General features: G+C 39.2%; 1 protein-coding gene across 5 annotated transcripts in view; it reads right to left on the bottom strand.

Moving 5' to 3' along the window:
• Positions 1-21,717, bottom strand: part of POGLUT3 (protein O-glucosyltransferase 3) — a 36,652-nt gene that overhangs the window by 9,569 nt on the left and 5,366 nt on the right. For 2 of the 5 annotated variants that reach the window (XM_065944058.1, XM_065944057.1), the window contains exons 2-3: positions 6,968-7,165; positions 2,559-2,845 (exon numbers count right to left, since the gene is read on the bottom strand). In XM_065944058.1, the coding sequence (XP_065800130.1) occupies positions 2,559-2,845; positions 6,968-7,165 (485 nt within the window). Of the gene's footprint in view, positions 1-2,558; positions 2,846-6,967; positions 7,166-13,006; positions 13,064-21,717 lie in introns of those variants that run through there. The other 3 variants (XM_065944056.1, XM_065944059.1, XM_065944060.1) reach the window with 3 other exon arrangements.

Here is a 21,717-nt window from a genome sequence, read left to right as displayed (position 1 = left end):
GTCAACAGGAGAACCCACAGCCACGAAGGCCTGCACACCACAGCGAGAGAGTAGCCCCCGCTCACCGCAACTAGAGAAAAGCCTGTGCAGAAACTAAGACCCCAGCCAAAAATAAATAAATAAATAAATAAATAAATAAATAAATAAATATATATATATATATATTTTTTTTTTTAAGAAAGAAGAAAATCAAGGGTGAGGATGATACATGACAATTCACTTAAGCAGGAATTAGCCACCTCTCTTCAGAGCTGGCATTTAAAACTGTTGTGTATATGTAACTATTGGTATGGAAACTTTGCAGAAAGGCGTGAATGAATGGCTTCAAGCACCCTTTCTGCCAGCAGCCTAAGAGAGACTCTATAAAGTTAGACCCAAGCCCTTGTTTTCCTTCGCTATCAAACCTCTTTATAACAACTGTGTTTGTTTTGGAACCTGCTATCCATTTCCATCTTCATGCTCAATGCCTTAGTTTAGGCCTTTATCATCTCTTCCCTAGACTGTTGCAATACTTGTCCCTTACTAGATGTTCTGATTCTAGCCTCTCCTGCCGTCCGTATCGTTGTTCAAATTTCTAAAACCCAAATTAATGTTACTACTAAGTTTAACAGTACCTTAATCCTATAGGACAGGGTCTAAACCCCCTGGCTGGAATTCAGGCCCTCACTATCTTGTTCCAGGTTAGCTTTGAATCTCATCTTCCATCTGCCCAAGTAGCAGAAAACTGTACTGTCTGAAAATGCCACCCACCTTACCATGTAAATCTCTTTACTTGGAATGCCCTTCTCCTACTTATTCACCTGGCAATCTCTTTTCTCATCCTCCACACCCAGAGCAAACATTACCTCCTCTAGGACTCACCTTCCTCGAACATTTTAACTCTGGGTACCTACTTCTCTTATGTGCCTATCATGTGTGGCATAATGTTGCTTGTATTCATATCCCATCCTCACTTCTGAATAACAAAAACAAGTTCCCCTAGAGTGAGCTGTTCAAAACCCAGAGGTGAGTCTCATTTCTCTTAAATCCCTTTTTAGTCACTGGGCAAAGAACCTGGAACAAAAGGGAAGGGCAAAGGGATGTGACTCTTCAGCCTAGTGCTCCCCACTACCATTCAGTAGCTTATTAATAAGGGCTTCCCTGGTGGCCCAAACCGTAAGGAGTCTGCCTGCAATGCAGGAGACCTGGGTTCGACCCCTGGGTTGGGAAGATCCCCTGGAGAAGGAAATGGTAACCCACTCCAGTACTCTTGCCTGGAGAATCCCATGGACGGAGGAGCCAGGTGGGCTACAGTCCATAAGCTCCACATCAGAAGTTTTCACTGCAGAGGAGGATTTCTCAATCTTCGCACCACTGACATTTTGGTCTGGGTAATTCTACCCTGTGGGGGTTGTCCTGAACATTGTAGAATTAGCAGAATCCCTGGCCTCTACCCACCAGATGCAGTAGCAAGTCCCCAGGTGCAACACCCTCTCAGAGGCAAATCATCCCTAGTTGAAAACCACATAAGCACAAGAGATACAGAAATACAGGGCAGAGTGGACTGGTGGGAGTCCAGGAAGAAGGAACCACCTTTAGGATCAGATGCCCATAATATGCTCATGTGATGGGCTGATGGGGAGGAAGGAGGCAACTGCTATTTAAAATAAGAATTGATTGCAGTCCCATATTTCATGTGCTTGGGAACATATAACTCATATCAGGAAAGGTGGCTTTTTGGTAAGACAAATAACTTCATGGCCTTTCTAGATGAGAGAGGTAAAAATATGCCCACTCTTCCTCCTTTATTCTAGACAATTGGGAATAAGGAATAACAAAAGGTAGTTTGAATTGCTCTGCTTAAGAGGATTTATAGGAGTTTTGTAAATATGGAAAGAGGGGCTGAATAGAGGGAAAGAGGGAGGAGGTGCTGGGGATGTGAAATCTTTTGGAAGATAGAAGCTCCAATCATGTTTCATAAGAAGCCTAGACATGAAGATCAAGGTCAGCCTGTGAGAAATTCCCAGAGGTAAGGATGACTGAGAGTCTGATTTTACACAGGGATGTCTATTTTTACATGTTAGGATTTTTGTTTTGCCCATTCTGCATTGGCACAAAATAACCTCTCTCTGGTACCTCAATATTCAACAAAATGTGCCATGCACACGATCTTTTAGAAGCACTTAGGATTAAAGCAATGAAAATGTGTCCTAAGTTCAACTTATATTGAGGTGACAAGAAGAAAACTGCTGTAGAAAGTGAAATCTGAATGGAAGGATTGTTCAGCAAGAATGAGGAAGCTAAAAAAGTCACCTTGTAGCTATAAATGTCTGGGAGTTCACAGAAGACTTGGGAGAGTGCTATATGGTCTTCCTACCCGAGATGGGGGCTCAAACTATTTAACTTAAATATTAAAGGAAAGAGAAATCCAACTGATCCATACTCAGGTGGCAGACAGATGTACATTTTCAAGCCTGGAATCCATTTTCATTCTTTACCATTATTATTCTAAGAATTAAATGTTACAAATAAATATTTAAACTATTTTGGTTTTGGAATCAATGGATTCATTCTCATACCTTTCTTGCCAGTGACAGCAAAATCTCATCTGAGAACATTTTGAAGTCTGTGTATTTTCCTAAAGATCGTCGGTAGATGTGGTTATTGAGAATCGTGTAATGAACAATAGCACCCCTCTCATCCCCAAACCTTTTCGGAACTTCAATTAGCATCTGCTGGAGATTAATGCTGGGGAAAGAAGCAAAATCTTTTTCAATCTGTGGTTCCTTGTCTGGACAAGACAGAGTTTTCTGCCAGGCCTGAGGATCGTCTTCTGGACACTCACAGTACTCATGGTACACTGGTCCTAAGGAAAGCAAAACATGTGGAATGCCAAGCTCCATTAACAAGCAATGCAACACAGGGAGTTGTTTCTGCCACTGCTGTGAGCATGTGATGACTTCTTGGTAAACTCTAAGATTATCCAGACAGGGATAATCTACTGTAAACAAACCAGTGGTAAAAGTAATGTCAGAGTCTTGTGCTCTTACCTCCTGACCCCTTTTCACCCCACCCTAGATAACCTAGTATAGCATATGCTCTCCCAAGGTAACCTACTCATTCAGTTAGTTGATAAATTTATTCCAATGAGCTATAAATGGCCAATGAGCATAAAACTTATCTTTCAACAAGGAAAAAGAGAATGTATTCCTTTTCAGGCATGATTATGTAGTAAGGCTGGTGATTTTTAAAGACAAGATGAGTTTCTTTCTCTGAATCCCTAAAATTACCTCCATAGCACGTCTCAAAAAGGAAATATGAAACTCAGGGACATCTTGAAGTGTAAGCGTAAGTATAAGTGTAAGTGTAAGTATGGTAAGTGTAAGCGTAAGTATAAGTGTAAGTATGGTCAGACATAAGTATGAAACTATTCTGAAGACTCATTTAAAAAAAGACTGTGTGCAAAATTTATGTTATTTCACAATATATCTGTATTTAATATGAAAATAATTTTTAAAGTTATTTAATTTTCTTGAGGATTTCTACTTCAGACCAGCATAAGAAATAGGGATCAATTTCGCTTCCTACCTTAAACTACCAAAAACGGATAAAATATATGAAACAATAGTTTTTTAAGACCTCGGACATCAGGCAGTGAATAATGAGTTTGAGAGATGACAAACAAATGAGGTAAACTCTCTAGTTCCTCAAGTTTACTGCCCAAGGGAGTTTCTGGGTGGTGCAACAGGGAGGAACAATCTGGGCAGAGCCCAGGAGTCTCACTGAGTTGAGACAGAGCTGAAAGTCCAAGGCAGCTAGATGTTGTAGAACATACTGCACAGACACGGAACTCCAGAGACCTGTACAAGGTTCCCCTCAAATATTTAAGGCAAACTGATCAGTACACATGTTTGAATAAACTGTCCAAAACAAAGAGAGAACTATCTGTAAGGCCATAAGGATTAGAGGCAACAATACCCATGGTTCATACAGGGCTGGAAAAAGTGCCTATTCATAACAAACCAAACTGGAAAGCATCCTAATTCATAGAGGTCGCACAGAATATGCAGAGATGTATTGCCTGAGTAGTAAGGAATAATTAGCCCTAGGATAAACATGACTCTGGGCCTGCCTAATAAATTGTAAAAGAAAATTTGAAGGATCAACTTACTTCCAAACAATCGCATCCTAGAGAAAAGCTCAAGAAGATGAGAAAGCATTGAGCAATGAGAAATACACTGGATAGAATTATTAATGACAAATTGAACATAATAGAAGGAAACATTGTAAACTTAAACATATAGAAACTATACAAAATGAAATGGAGAAAAATATAATTTTAAATGAAAAGAGCATAATTGAGTCATGGGATAATTTCAAGCCTAATGTATGGGTAATTAGAATTCTTGGAGGAGACCTGAGATAGAACAGAAAAAATATTTGAAGAACCTATGGCCACTTTTATGCTGGATTTGATGGAAGCTATAAACCTAAAGATCCACAAATCTCAAGCATAAGAAATATGAAGAAACCTACACCAAAGCACATAATAATCAAATTGCTCAGAACAACTGATAAGAGAAAAATATTTAGCAGGGGATCAAAGATATAGAAAATGGCAGATTTATAACTGGAAATAATGCAAGTGAGCAGATATAGAAGATAGCAGAACAATATATTCAAGTACTCAAAGGGGGGAAAAAAACTGTCAACCAAAAGCAAAGGAGAAAAGGAAAGATACACCCATTTGAATGCAGAGTTCCAAAGAATAGCAAGGAGAGATAAGAAAGGCTTCCTCAGTGATCAATGCAAGAAAACAGAGGAAAACAATAGAATGGGAAAGACTAGAGATCTCTTCAAGAAAATTGGAGATACGGAGGGAACATTTCATGCCAAGATGGGCACAATAAAGGACAGAAACAGTATGGACCTAACAGAAGAAGAAGATATTAAGAAGAGGTGAAAGGAATATACAGAATGATAAAAAAAAAAAAAAAAAAAAAAAAGATCTTAATGACCCAGATAACCATAATGGTGTGATCACTCACCTAGAGCTAGATATCCTGGAATGCAAAGTCAAATGGGCCTCAGGAAGCATCACTAGGAAAAAAGCTAGCAGAAGTGATGGAATTCCAGTTAAGCTATTTCAGATCCTGTAAGATGATGCTGTGAAAGTGCAGTACTCAATATGCCAGCAAATCTGGAAAACTCAGCAGTGGCCACAGGACTGGAAAAGGTCAGTTTTCATTCCAATACCAAAGAAAGGCAGTGCCAAAAATGTTCAAACTATTGCACAATTGCAGTCATCTCACACGCTAGCAAAGTAATGCTCAAAATTCTCCAAGCCAGGCTTCAACAGTATGTGAACCGAGAACTTCTAGATGTTCAAGCTGAATTTACAAAAGGCAGAGGAATCAGAGATCAAATTGCCAACATACACTGGATCATAGAAAAAGCAAGAGAGTTCCAGAAAAACATCTACTTTTGCTTCATTGACTACACTAAAGACTTTGACTGTGTGGATCACAACAAACTGAGGAAAATTCAAAGACAGAACTACCAGACCACTTTACCTGCCTCCTGAGAAATCTGTATGCAGGTCAAGAAGAAACAGTTAGAACCACACATGGAACAGCGCACTGGTTCCATATTGGGAAAGGAGTATGTCAAGGCTGTATATTGTCCCCTGCTTATTTAACTTATATGCAAAATACATCATGTGAATTGCTGGGCTGGATGAAGCACAAGCTTGAATCAAGATTGCAGGGAGAAATATCAATAGCCTCAGATATGCAGATGACACTATCCTTATGGCAGAAAGTGAAGAGGAACTAAGGGGCCTCTTGATGAAAGTGAAAGAAAAGAGTGAAAAAGCTGGTTTAAAACTCAACATTCAAAAAACAAAGATCATGACATCTGGTCCCATCACTTCATGGCAAATAGATGGGGAAACAATGGAAACAGTGACAGACTTTATTTTCTTGGGCTCCAAAATCACTGCAGATGGTGACTGCAGCCAAGAAATTAAAAGACGCTTACTCCTTGGAAGGAAAGTTATGACCAACCTAGATAGCATATTAAAAAGCAGAGACATTACTTTGCCAACAAAGGTCTCTCTGGTCAAGCTACGATTTTTCCAGTAGTCATATATGGATATGAGAGTTGGACCATAAAGAAAGCTGAGCACTGAAGAATTGATGCTTTTAAACTGTGGTGTTGGAGAAGACTCTTGGGAGTCCCTTGGACAGCCAGGAGATCCAACCAGTCAATCCTAAAGGAAATCAGTCCTGAATATTCATTGGAAGGACTGATGTTGAAGCTGAAATTCTCATACTTTGGCCACCTGATGTGAAGAACTGACTCTTTAGAAAAGACCCTGATGCTGGGAAAAATTGAAGGCATGAGGAGAAGGGAATGATAGAGGATGAGATGGTTGGATGGCATCACTGGCTCGATGGACATGAGTTTGAGTAAGCTCCGGGAGATGGTGATGGACAGGGAAGCCTGGCATGCTGCAGTCCATGGGGTTGCAAACAGTCAGACATGACTGAGCAACTGAACTGAACTGATAATTCTACCTGGCAAAATATCTTGCAAAAATACAGGCAAAATAAAGATATTTTCAGATATATAAAAGCTGGAAGAACTAATCACCATTATCCTCACATTAAATGAAAAGTCTATAGGAATTCTTTAGGTAGAAGGCAAATAGTACTAAATGAAAACATGTATCTATGCAAAAGAATGAAGAGTACTAAATATGGTAACTATCTGGGTAAAAACACAACAGTATTTTTGCTTGTCATTTAAATCTCTTTAAATTACTTAGTTTTTCTCTCCCCTAAGATATCAAGAGAATTGAACTCCAGGAGGTACATATATATCACATTTATCCTTTTGCACATGTCTTTAACATCATCATAATGCAGTCTGAAAGCCATGGGTTCTACACATAAGGCTGGCTCTGGTTTATGTAATAATTACTTACCTTTCAAAATATAGGGAGACTGAGCAACATGTTCATCACCATAAAGGACTTCTATCTTCAGCCCTTTACTAACAGTTTCATACATCCTATATCGCATCAAAAATGTTCCATCATTCCTGTCCAAAGGTTTAGGGACATGAATCCGAATTACCTCTTTAGGTGACAGAGATTTGATTACTACTCTGAATAGTGTTTGACCTGGGGGGGAAAAAAAAGTATAAGTAATTCTATTTCAAGGTTCTGCTTCACAGAAGTTTATTTTTTCTGTACCATCAATGGTAAACAAAATTATTTTAGTTTTGAAGATCTTTGACACCAGGGACTATATTTAGTTTAGGTCTTCTAAACCAAGCAACTGAGGCCTGTGGCTCAAGATATCAGAATAGAAGGACGTGTGCTCATCTCCTGTGAGAGCACCAAAATTGCAACTGGCTGTTGAAGAATCACTAACAGAATGCTGGTACCCAATAAAATAAGATACCCCACACCAAAAGACAAAGAAGAAGCTGGAGTGAGATGGTAGGAGGGGTGCAACCATGAAAAAAATCAAATCCCATACTGACCAGGTGGGTGACCGACAAACTGGAGAAAAATAATACCAAAGAAGTTCTCCCGCGCTGTGAAGGTTCTGAATCCCATGTCAGTCTGCCCAGCCTGGGGATCTGACAAGGCGACGGGGAATCCCCAGGGAATCTGACCTTGAAGACCAGCAGGACTTGATTATAGGACTTCCACAGGGCTGGGGAAAACAGACTCCAGTCTTGCAGGGAACAGACAAAACCTTGGGCGCACCAAGTCCCAGAGGAAAGGAGCACTGACCCACAGGAGACTGAACAAAACTACCTGCTGGTGTTGGAGGGCATCCTGTGGAGGCATGGATGGGCAGGGGCTCACCACGGGGACGGGGGCACCGGCAGCAGCAGACCTAGAAGGTACCCCTTGGTGTCAGCCCTCTTGGAGGTTGCCATTAACCCAGCCATAGAGCCCGTAGACCCCAGGGCTGGACCGCCTCAGGCCAAACAACTAATAGGGACAGAGCACAATCCTACCCAACAGCAGATAATTGGGTTAAAGCTTTACTGAGCAAGGCCTTGCCCACCAGAGCAAGACCCAATTTCTCCCACCACCAGTCACTCCCATCAGGAAGTTTACACAAGCCTCTTAGGCTCCTCCATCAGAGGGCAGACAGAAGAAGCAAGAAGTACCACAATCCCACAGTTGCAAGAAAAAGCCATATCACAGAAAGTTAATCAGGATGAAAAAGCAGAAAGCTATCTGCCAAATGAAGGGACAAGACAAAACCCCTGAGAATCAACTAAATGAACTGGAGATAGGCAACCTTCCAGAAAAAGGATTCAGAATAATGATAGTGAAGATTATCCAGGATCTTGGGAAAACAATGGAGGAGATGCAAGAAATGCATATCAAAGACCTAGAAGAACTAAAGAACAAAAAACAGAGACTGAATAATACACTGGAAGGAATCAAGAGCAGAATAACTGAGGCAAAGAACAGATAAATGACCTGGAGGGCACAATGGTGCAAATCAATGCCACAGAACAGAATATAGAAAAAAGAATTTTTAAAAAAAAGGAAGACAGCCTAAGAGACCTATGAGACAACATTAAATGCATCAACATTCACATTATAGGGGTCTCATAAGGAGGAGGAAATGGCAACCCACTCCAGTGTTCTTGCCTGGAGAAACCCAGGGACAGAGGAGCCTGGTGGGCTGGAGTCCATGGGGTCGCTAAGAGTCGGACACAACTGAGCGACTTCACTTTCACTTTCACGCATTGGAGAAGGAAATGGCAACCCACTCCAGTGTTCTTGTCTGGAGAATCCTAGGGACGGAGGAGCCTGGTGGGCTGCCATCTATGGGGTCACACAGAGTCGGACATGACTGACGTGACTTAGCAAGGAGCAGAAAGAGACAAAGGACCTGAGAAAACATTTGAAGAGATAATAGCTAAAAACTTTCCTGACATGGGAAAGGAAATAGTTGACAAAGTTCAGGAAGCACAGTGAGTCCCAAGGAGGAACACACCAAGACACATGGAAATCAAACTGACAAAAATTAAAGACAAAGAGAAAATATTAAAAGCAACAAGGAAAAAATGACATATAACATACAAGGGAACTCCTTTCAGGTTGTCAACTGATTTCTCAACAGAAACTCTATAAGCCGGAATGGAATGACGTGATATATTCCAAGTGATGAAAGGGAAGAACCGACAACCAAGAATACTCTACCCAGCAAGACTGTCCTTCAGATTTGGTGGAGAAATAAAAAGCTTTCCAGACAAGCAAAAGTTAAGAGAATTCAGCACCACCAAACCAGCTTTACCACAAATGCCAAAGGAACCTCTCTAGGCAGGAAACACAAGAGAAGGAAAAGACCTATACAAAATGAACCCCAAATAATTAAAAAAATGGTAACAGGTTCATACATATTGATAGTTATCATAATATAAATGAATTAAATGCACCAAGCAAAAGACATAGACTGGCTGGACAGATGAATACACGTGCATGTATGCACTTCCACTTACCACAACACTCTGCTTGAAGCACCCCCCCCAAATTGAATGTAATAATTTTCTATTGTTAGGTTAATCATGTTCCTAATATGGCTTGCAATTGTAATTATCTTTTATTTTGTGTTTGGTTATTGGTTGTGAAAACTGATAAACATTGTTTACTATTGTGATTGTGCAACCGTTACTCATTTAATACCACTGTATCATGACTGGTCAACAGGAAAATAATAGAACTCTATATCACCAAAAACTAGGAACTAACAGAAAAACCTGTAATCACTTTTTGAAATCCAGATGCATATCAGAATTATCTTGGTATTTTTTTGAAAAATACAAACGTTCAGGTATTGCTTTTTTTCTCCAAAGCTCCAGGTATGTTTCTATTGAGCAGCCATGTTTAAAAACAAATGGACTATATGGTGATCCTTTACTTTTATCTAGTTTGTTTTTCTTTTGTCCCCCATTTCATTTACTTATGTTTCCCAATTCTCCATTTCTTCTTTTTTTTTTCTTTTCTGAAGTTCTTTCTTAAGCCTTTATCAAGCAAAGTAGAAAAGTTTTTGTATACATATAAATAGTATGTATTATATATATTTTAGAAAACATGAATTTTTACCTAACTAAAAACTGTATGACATTTTGATTTCACTTGTTTGACTTAGTGTGAATAGAATGCTTGATTTCTAATTTAAAAAATTAGATATGCAATAAGCAACAAAATTTACTATATAGCACAGGGACCTAGAGTCAATATCTTATAATAATCTACAATGGAAAATAATCTGAAAAATAAGATATGTGCATGTGTACAACTGAATCACCTTCCTGTGGGCCTGAAACATTGTGAGTTAACTGTGAGTTCAGTTCAGTTCAGTCGCTCAGCCATGTCAGATTCTTTGTGACTCCATGGACTGCAGCACCTGAGGCTTCCCTGTTCTTCACCATCTCCTAGAGCTTGCTTAAACTCATGTCCATTGAGCTGGTGATGCCACCCAACCACCTCATCCTCTGTCATCCCCTTCTCTTCCTGCCTTCAATCTTTCCCAGCATCAGGATCTTTTCTAATGAATCAGCTCTTTACATCAGGTGGCCAAAGTACTGGAGGTTCAGCTTCAGCATCAGTCCTTTCAGTGAATATTCAGGACTGATTTCCTTTAGGATTGACTGGTTTGATCTCTTTGTAGTCCAAAGGACTCTCAAGAGTCTTCTCCAACACCACAGTTCAAAAGCATCAATTGTTCAGCCTTCTTTATGGTCTCACATCCATACATGACTACTGGAAAAACCATGGCTTTGACCATACAGAAGTCTGTTGCAAAGTAAAGTCTCTGCTTTTTATCTGCTGTCTAGGTTGGTCATAGCTTTTCTTCCAAGGGGCAAGCAACTTTTAATTTCATGGCTGCAGTCACCATCTGCAGTGATTTTGGAGCCCAAGAAAATAAAGTCTGTCACTGTTTCCATTGTTTCCCCATCTATTTGCCATGAAGTGATGGGACCGGATGCCATGATCTTTGTTTTTTGAATGTTGAGTTTTAAGCCAGCTTTTTCACTTTTCTCTTTTACTTTCATCAAGAGGCTCTTTAGTTCCTCTTCACTTTCTGCCATAAGGGTCGTGTCATTGGCATATATGAGGTTACTGATATTTCTCCTGGCAATCTTGATTCCAGCTTGTGCTTCATCCAGTCTGGCATTTCACATAATGTACTCTGCATATAAGTTAAATAAGCAGGGTGACAATATACAGCCTTGCCATACTCCTTTCCCAATTTGGAATCAGTCCATTGTTTCATGTTCAGTTCTAACTGTTGCTTCTTGACCTGCATACAGATTTCTCAGGAGGTAGTCTGGTATTCCCATCTCTTGAAGAATTTTTCACAATTTGTTGTGATCCACATAGTCAAAGGCTTCAGTGTAGTCAATGAAGAAGCAGTAGCTGTTTTTCTGTAATTCTCTTGCTTTTCCTATGATCCAATGGATGTTGACAATTTGATCTCTGGTTCCTCAACCTTTTTCTAATCCAGCTTGAATATCTGGAAGTTCTTGGTTCATGCACTGTTAAAGCCTAGCTTGGAGAATTTTGAGCATTACCTTGCTAGCGTTTGAATTGAGGGTAACAGTGCATAGTTTGAACATTCTTTGGCATTGCCTTTCTTTGGGACTGGAACGAAAACTGACCTTTTCCAGTCCCGTGGCCACTGCTGAGATTTCCAAATTTGCTGGCATATTGAGTGCAGCACTTTCACAGCATCATCTTTTAGGATCTGAAATAGCTCAACTGGAATTCCATCACCTCCACTAGCTTTGTTCATAGTGATGTTTCCTAAGGCCCACTTGATTTCGCACTCCAGGACATCTAGCTCTAGGTGAGTGATCACACCATCGTGATTACCTGGGTCATTAAATATTTTTTGTATAGTTCTTCTGTGTATTCTTGCCACCTCTTCTGAATATCTTCTTCTAAGTCCATGCCATTTCTGTCCTTTGTTGTGCACATCTTTGCATGAAATATTCCCTTGGTATCTCCAATATTCTTGAAGAGATTTCTAGTCTTTCCCATTCTATTGTTTTCCCTCTATTTCTTTGCATCCGTCAGTTAGGAAGGCTTTCTTCCCTCTTCTTGTTATTTTTTGGAATTACATTCAGATGGGTATATCTTTCTTTTTCTTCTCTGCTATTTGTAAGGCCTTCTCAGACAACCATTTTGCCTTTTTGTATTTCTTTTTCTTGGGAATGATTTTGATCACTGCTTCCTTTATGATGTTACTAACTTGTCCATAGTTCTTCAGACATTCAGTCATCAGATCTAATCCCTTGAATTTATTTGTCACTCCTACTGTATAATTATAAGGGATTTGATTTAGGTCATCCCTGAATGGTCACATGGTTTTCCCTACTTTCTTCAATTTAAGTCTGAATTTTCTCCTTGGGGTAGGTTTAAAAGCCCAGTTCAGTTCAGTAGCTCAGTCGTGTCTGATTGTGACTCCATGGACTGCAGTACGTCAGGCTTCCCTCTCCTTCACCATCTCCTGGAGCTTGCTCAAACTCATGTTCATCGAGTCGGTGATGCCATCCAACCATCTCATCCTCTGTCATTCCCTTCTCCTCATGCCCTCAATCCTTCCCAGCATCAGGGTCTTTTCTAAAGAGTCAGTTCTTCGCATCAGGTGGCCAAAGTATTGGAGTTTCAACTTCAGCATCAATCCTTTCAATGAATAATCAGGACTGATTTCCTTTAGGATTTACTAGTTTGATCTCCTTGCAGTCTGAGGAACTCTCAAGAGTCTTCTCTAACACCACAGTTCAAAAGCATCTATAAACTTTTAGGATTGCATAACTCTAAGGAAATTCCACTTTCTCCTTATAAAGTATGCATGAGCCTTCTTTGTAATCCATTTTAATACCTAACATCCCTCAATTCTGAAGAAATTTCCCTTCCATTTCCGTAAGTAGAGAGAGATTATAGTTATTTACTAGATTTGCACAAATACAACACACTCACCTACACACAAACTCACACACCTTGTAAATATTAGATGTACCCCTCTAAGCTTCTTTCCTAGAATCGAAATGAAACAGTTACATTAGGTTAATCTATCATTCCTTTCAACTTCAAAATTCTGTGGGTTTTCTGTTCCAGGATAGACAATACCTACTTAGTAAACTTTCCCTTCTCTTTTTGCAGTGTATTAGCTGACGTTTTTAGGCTTTGAAACAATACTGTTGCAGGAATAAATGTTGGGACTTCTTTCTTCAGAGAGTACAGTGGACATATCTGCACTCAGCCCAGATCTGATCCTCAAGCATTTTGACAACAAGGAGCAGTCAATATCCTAATCACAGTTTATTACCATATCAAAGGAAAATGTTTAAAGAAAAGTGGTGAATCTTCTGAAATACAAAGTCTTGGTAAACAGCAAATTGTGATCAAAGAAATCTTTCATATATCTATCATATTTAATAATATTCAAATATTAAACATATTTAACATATATTTTTTAAATGAAGAAAAAAGTTTGTTTTTCTTATTCTTAGTTTCTAAATCTAGTGAGTGATGTTTCTACTTTTTTTGATCTTCAAAGGTTTTATTTTTTCTTGTGGGTCAGAAAAAATGTTTCTTAGTCCCTTCAGTTTAGTAATAGTAATGTAGTGACTGATATATTGCTAGTAAATAATTAAGTACCAAACACATACATTTTAGGATTTTTGAAAAAGTGTGATAAAACTGTGAAAGACATCTGCCTAAATAAATGAAATGAGATAACTGTAAGGGATGTTTTTTTTAAAAAAAGTACTAATGTGAAATTATTATAAATGTTAGTCAATTACCTGAGATGCTTAATGAAACATATAAATCATTGCTTTGTGTTATTTCCCACTTAGTTTCAGAAAGGCAATGTGGTGTGGCAGACTGAAAATCAGGAAGGCAGAGCCTGCGGACTAAAAAGCCACTTCCATCATTCTCTCCTCAGATTGGAAAACAGGGCAGAAAAACTTCTTATCAACTATTAAATAGTTCTATCCTCTATAAGTTTATGATTTTAAATAAAACACAGATAGGACAAGCATATTAATGACTATGTGACATTGTGAAAGAAGCTTAGTTTACAGAAGAAATCTCCAGACACTTCATTAATTTAAAATTGATCAGGACTAAATTAGAAATAAGCAATCCCACCCTCATAAAAGAGAAAACAAGAAGAATATCATATCAAATTGCTTCATATAGAAGGAATGTGAATTTTAATTTACCCTGGAGGCTAATATAATGGAACAGAAATAAAGTCAGCTTGAGCTTTTCTGTTCTACAAATTCACACTTCTTTATGAAAGATAGCAAATTGGATAAGAATGTAGTGACTAAAGGAGACAAAAGGAGGTTGGCAGTATCAAAATTTTATATCATGAGACTCAGAAATTTTGAAAACTTTTGATTGGGAAAGAAAGCATTTCTTAAAAAAATCACTTACTTAGTCAGGGGGACTGTGCCCATCCCTGAGCTTGAGATTTTCATATGCATTTTCTCTTATTTATTTCCTCCAAGAACTTGTGAGATAGGTATTTGTCATCCCATATTTCAGATCAGGAAGCCAAAGGCTATCACGAAGAAGTTCAGTAACTTCACCAAGGTCTCATATATATAAGTAGCAGAACCAAAATTTGCACACAGTTTGAATCTTTCTTCCTTCAAAGCCCATTTTGAATCCAATTTGTCACACCGTGTAATGCTGACATATAGATTCCCCTTCATGGATCACAGCACTATCATGGTGAAGGGGCTTGTATAACTCAATGAAGTTATGAAGATGTGCCATATAGGGCCACCTAAGACAGATGGGTCATAGTGAAGAATTCTGATAAAACGTGGTCCACTGGAGAAGGAAATGGCAATCCACTCCAGTATTCTTGCCTGGAGAACACTATGGACAGTATGAAAAGGCTAAAAGATATAACACCAGAAGATGAGCCTCCCAGGTAAGAAGTTGTCCAATATGCTACTAGGGAAGAGCAGATGGCAATTACTAGTAGCTCTAGTAAGAATGAAATAGCTGGGCCAAAGCAGGAACAACACTCAGTTGTGGATGTGTCTGGTGGTGAAAGTAAAAGTCTGATGCTCTAAAGAATATTCCATATGAACCTGGAATGTTAGATTCATGAATCAAGGTAAATTAATGTGGTCAAACAGGAGATGGCAAGGGTGAATATCAACATCTTAGGAATCGGTGGACTATAACGGACAGGAATGAAAGTGATGAGGGGCTTTCCTGGTGGCTGCAATGCGGGAGACTGGGATTCAGTCTCTGGGTCAGGAAGATCACCTGGAGAAAGAAATGGCTACCCACCCACTCCAGTATTCTTTCCTAGAGAATTCCATGGACACAGAACCCTGGCAGGCTACAGAATTTAATTCAGATGACCATGATATCTACTATTGTGGGTGAGAATCCTTTAGAAAAAATGGAGTAGCCCTCATAGTCAACAAAAAAGTCCAAAAGGCAGTACTTGGTACCTGGATGCAATCTCAAAAATGACAGAATAATCTCAATTCAGTTCCAAGGCAAAGCATTCAATATCACAGTAACCCAAGTCTATGTCCCAACCACTGACACGGAAGAAGCTGAAGCTGACCAGTTATGAAGACCTACAAAACCTTCTAGAATTAACATCAAAAAAGATGTCCTTTTTATCTTAGGGGATTAGAATGCATAAACAGGAAGTCAAGACTTACCTGGAGTAATAGGCAAGCTTGGCCTTGGAGTACAAAATGAAGCAAGGCAAAGGCTAACAGAATATCGTCAAGAGAATACGCTGGTCATAGCAAACGCTCTTTTTCAACAACTCAAGAGATGACTCTACATATGAATATAACCCAGATGGTCAATAATGAAATCATTGTTTATATTCTTTGCAGCCAAAGACAGAGACACTCTATACAGTCAGCAAAAACAAGACCTGTTGCTGACTGTGGCTCAGATCAGCAAAATTCAAACTCAAATTGAAGAAAATAGGGAAAACCACCAGACCATTCAGGTATGGCCTAAATCAAATCCCTTATGATTATATGGTGGATGACAAATATAGTCAAGTGTTTAGATCTGGTAGACAAACTGCCTGGAGAACTAAGGATGTTGGTTCCTAACATTGTATAGTAGGCACTGACTAAAACCATCCCAAAGAAAAAGAAATGCATAAAGGCAAAGTGGTTGTCTGAGGAGGCTTTAAAAACAACTGAGGAGAGAAGAGAAAAGAAGGACAAGGGAGAAAGGGAAAGATATACCCAACTGAATACAGAGTTCCAGAGAATAGCAAGGAGAGATAAGAAGGTGTTCTTATATGAACAATGCCAAGAAATAGAGGAAAACAATACAATGGGAAAGACTAGAGATCTCTTCAAGAAAATTGGTGATATCAAGGGAACAATTCATGCAAGGATGGGCACGAGAAAGGACATAAACAGCAAGTAGACCTAACAGAAGTAGAAGAGATTAAGAAGAGATAGCAAAAATACACAGAACTATACAAGAAAGGTCTTAATAACCCAAACAACCAGTGGTGTGCTCATTCACCTAGAGCCGGACATTCTGGAGTGCGAAGTCAAGTGGGCCTTAGAAAGCGTTGCTACAAAGTGGAGGTGACAGAATTCCAGCTGAACTATTTAAAATATTAAAAGATGATGCTGTTGAAGTGCTGCACTCAATATATCAGCAAATTTGGAAAACTCAGCAGTGGCCACAGGACTGGAAAAGGTCATCTTTCATTCCAATTCCACAGAAGGGCAATGCCAAAGTATATTCAAACTAACGTATAATTGTGCTCTTTTCACATGCTAACAAGGTTATGCACAAAATCCTTCAAGCTAGGCTTTAGCAGTATGTGAAGCAAGAAATTTCAGAGGTACAAGATTTACAAAGGGCAGAGGAACCAAGATCAAATTGCCAACATCCATTTTACCATAGAGAAAGCAAGGGAATTCCAGAAAAACAACTACTTCCGCTTCATGACTATGTTAAAGCCTTTCACTATATGGATCACAACCAACTGTGGAAAATTCTTCAAGAGATGGGAATGCCAGACCACTTTACCTGTCTCCTGAGAAATCTGTATGTGGGTCAAGAAGCAACAGTTAGAACCATACATGGAACAATAGACTGGTTCAACATTGGGAAAGGAATACATCAAGGCTGTATATTGTCATTCTGCTTATTTAACTTATATGCAGAGTACATCAAGCAAAATGTCATGCTGGATGAATCACAAGCTGGAATCAAGATTGCTTGGAGAAATATCAATAACCTCAGATATGCAGATGATAACACTGTAATGGCAGAAAGTGAAAAGGAACTAAAGAGCTTCTTGATGAGTGTGAAAGAGGAGAATGAAAAAGCTGACTTGAAACTCAACATTTAAAAAACTAAGATCATAGATCAGGTCCCATCACTTCATGGCAAATAGAAGGGGGGGAAGTGGAAACAGGGACAGATTTTACTTTCCTAGGCTCCAAAATCACAGTGACTACAGCCATAAAATTTAAAGATGCTTGCTCCTTGGAAGAAAAGCTATGACAAACCTAGACAGTAATATTAAAAAGCAGAGATGTCACTTTGCAACAAAGTGACTTCCCCAACAAAGTGATACCCACTCTGTCTAGTCAAAGCTATAGTTTTTCCAGGTGTCATGTATGTATGTGAGAGCTGGACCATAAAGAATGCTGAGCATCAAAGAATTGATGCTTTGGAATTGTGTCGGAGAAGATTCTTCAGAGCCCCTTGGACTGCAAGGAGATTAAACCAGTCATCCTAAAGGAAATCAACCTTGAATATTTAATGGAAGGACTGATGATGAAGCTGACACTCCAATACTTTGTTTTTGTTTCGATACTCCAATACTTTGGCCGCCCAATGTGAGAAGCCAGCTCATTGGAAAAGACCCTGATGCTGGCAAATATTGAAGGCAAAAGAAGGGGGCAACAGAGGATGAGATGGTTAGATAGTATCACTGACTCAATGGATATGAAATTTGAGCATACTCTGGCAGACAGTGGAGGACAGAGGAGCCTGGTGTGCTGCAGTTCATGGTATCACAGAGTTGGACATGACTTAGTGACTGAGTAAGAACAACAAGGTTCCCAAAATTCACAATTGGAAAAATAACCTCTGTCATTCCTGTTGCAATGGAGTCTTCATCTCCCTTTTTGTTTAGGGATTTTATTAATGTTCTCTATAGCTGCAACAAAAGGACTGACTCCACCTAGCCAAGGGAACAGTCCTGAAGGCCAACTTGGTACAACTCGAGGCTCAATGGAAATCCTCCCAAATGTATGACTGCCTGCTAATTGTGAATACTCTACAGGAACCTATTGAAAACAGTGATCTTATTAACAATACCAGTGATCTGATAAAAGGAAAAGACCATTGAACTAGGTATTGAAAGCACTGGGAATCTAGACATGACTTTGACATTTATCCACTGTGGAACCACAGGAAAAATATTTATTTTCAATAAGCTTGTTTCTTACAGGATTAGTGAAGAGAATAATACCAGTCCTTCCTATCCTAGTGACTTAGACAGTAAAGAATCTGTCTGCAATGAAGGAGACCTGGGTTCAAACCCTCAGCTCTGAAGATCCCCTGGAGAAGGGAATGGCTACCCACTCCAGTAACCTTGCCTGGAGAATTCCATGGACAGAGGAGCCTGGTGGGCTACAGTCCATGGGCTTGCAAAGAGTTGGACACAACTGAGTGACTAACACTCTTACTACCTCACAAGATGATTAAGGAGATCATATGAAATAGGGCACAGTTCAAAACACTGAAGTGCTACATAACTAGGAGGTAAGATAATTTTATGAAGATATTACTGATGAAGGTAGAGGACGACTGCATAGAAAAGAGTCCTGGTATCTTGCTATATAGACATACTCCAAACACCCTGTCTCTATCTCTTCTTTCTTTTCTTCCACCCTAATTACTGAGAAACTCTGCCAGGCATTGTGTTAGATGCTGCGAATATAACAATGTCAACAGATTTTGCCTACATTAATAATAGAAGGAAATACTCCATTTAAGTCAGAGGTTACTGAAAATAAAGATATAGATTGGTTTCTTCCTCATCCAAAATCACAGACCCCCAAATTTCTGTCTGTGAACTCCTGTTTGAAATCCCCCTGTTTTAGACTATTCAAGTTCACATGTTTGCTATCTAGGCTCCTGGAGATATGCGGCATAATAATAGTACTCAGATAAGTGCAACATTGTTAAATGAGAGTGCTAATTAATAAGGGAATCTTGGTAAGACATGTAAGATTACAGTTTGAGAAAAATTTCCCTATTTTTCAATTAGTTCTTGGAGAAAGAATTTTTCAGGACTTGCAAGTGAATGATGTTAGCAGAAAAATGTAAAGACTGGTTGGGTGAGATTTCAGAAATATAGGGCAGGTTTTTAAATGGAAGCTAGGAATCATATTCTGAAAGGAGAAACTAAAGGAATAGAAGTGAAGTTGTCTGAAAAAACTTGGTGAAAGTCTTTAGTTTGTTTCCTTATAACTTTTCTCCTGATTATAAAAACATTATGATTATTTGGGGGGAAAAAAAGAAGAGTGAAAAAAAGTGTGTTACTCTCTTGCTGTGACCGCCAGTAAGCCTGATGTGTGAGGTACAGGTTCATTTATTTATTACGAATTGGAATGAAACTATATAATTTGTTTCCTGTTACATCCTTGAACTTGTATAAGCATTACTGACATTTTAAAACATCAAAAATTTTATTGTGATTTGAAACACACAAAACTGACCATCTTAACCATTTTTAAGTGTACATTTCAGTAGTGTTAAGCATATTCACATTTTTGTGCACAGAATCTCTAGACCTTTTTCATTTTGCAAAACTTGAAACTCTGTACCATTCAACAACTTCTCATTTCCCTCTTCCATCGGCCCCTGGCAACCACCATTTTACTTTCTATTTCTTCGAATTTGACTACTTTAGATACCTCATATTAGTGGACTTGAAAGTGCTACTTTAAATAGCTGTTAAATATTCCATCACATGAATGTACCATGCTTTGTTAACACTACCTTATATTTGCTCTTTAAACTTATTTGTAATAAATAATCATAATGGGGCAAGATTATCCTTGTTTATATGTCTTTGACTACATTCTGATCATTTTCTCAGAAGTCTGATTATCAGATTAAAAGGCATGGACATTTTTCATAAATTACTTTTTTTTTTTTACATATTCATTTCATTTTTATTTCATTTTCATTACATTTCATTTTTACACTTTCTAACTGTTGAGACATACTTTTTGCACATTAGGTTTGTAAATGTTTAAGATTCTTCATGGAAAATTACTTTCCAGAAGCATTTGACCAATTTGCTCCCACCAGTAGAGGATGAAGGTCATCGTCTAAGAGTATTTCATTAACAGCTTTGAGTATTAGCAGTTAAAAATTTTTCGCCATTAGTTTTAAATTAAAAATGGAATAAAAAATAGAATTTTATTTGAATGTATGCATGTGTGCTAGCTAAGCCCAACACTTTGTGACCCTATGCACTGTAGCCCTCCAGGCTCCCCTGTCCATGGGATTCTCCAGGCAAGAATACTGAAGTGGGTTCCCATCCCTCCTCCAGCGGATTTCCCCACCCAGGGAGGGAACCCACAGTCTGTCAAGTCTCCTGCGTTGCCAGGTGGGTTCTTTACTACTAGCGCCACCTGGGAAGCCTATTTGAATTTACAGTTCTTTCATTAAAAGTAAGATTAACAGTATTTCATTTTGGATCATATAACTTCCTTTTTTCCACGTATAAATTAATTTTTTCCTTAGTTTTCCATCTTTTTTCTAAAGCCCCTCCCCGCCCCCATTTATAACATTACAAAATTATTTTTAGAAAACAAAGAAAACTATAAAGAAGAAAATACTAAATCTGGTGAAAAACTAAATCTGGGTTTAAGGATCTTCTGATCCTTAGGGCCATGGAGACTTCTTTAAAAAAAAAAAAAAAAAGTACTGTTTTCCACTGGCGGTGGAAGGGGCACTGGGTATTCTGATTGTCTCTGTCGACAAAACAGGTTGACAAGACATAAATCAGCAAATCCTGACCGGTAACAACTTCAAATGAGCAGGACAACCTGTTAAGAAGTTGCAAACTTAAGAGGGTAAGTGGGAGAAGGGATTCAGGACAGGACCCTCTCTCAGCAGAGGTAAAACCTTTCGAGTTTCACTAATTCCTGCAATCCGCTTTCAAGAACTCGAAACTCGAAGAAAACAAAAAATCTAGCCTGCAAAACTGCCTCCTTTTTGCCTGCTACTCTGACATCTCCTTTTTGTAGGATCAGGCCTAAACAAGGCGACCCGATCCGATTCTCGGGCCGGATGACTCAACGCGTGAAGGCACTCCCTGCAAGCTGTAACAGATCAGACAACTCGTCAGGCGTGGAAAGACCACCTCCGACTTGTGACTCACACTGCATTTATTAACACCCCGGGCGCCATCCATCCGGAATATCAGTCCCCGCACGTTAACTGCGGAAGGGCGCTCGGAGTTCATTTATTCATTCAGCAGACTGGCGTTGCAACTCCCTCCCGACTAACTGCCTCCCTCTGGTCCCCCAGGTGACCAGAGCCGAGGGAAGGACGCCGCGCGGGCGGCGGGCGGGTTCCCGGCGAGGGACGCGCGGAGGGGACCAGGGGAGGCCCGCGGCCGAACGCTA

The sequence above is a fragment of the Muntiacus reevesi genome, chromosome 9 (genome assembly GCF_963930625.1).
Source record: "Muntiacus reevesi chromosome 9, mMunRee1.1, whole genome shotgun sequence".
NCBI classification, from domain to species: Eukaryota; Metazoa; Chordata; class Mammalia; order Artiodactyla; family Cervidae; genus Muntiacus; species Muntiacus reevesi.
Note: the sequence above shows the minus strand (reverse complement) of the source record. Positions and strands in the feature narration are given on the sequence as shown.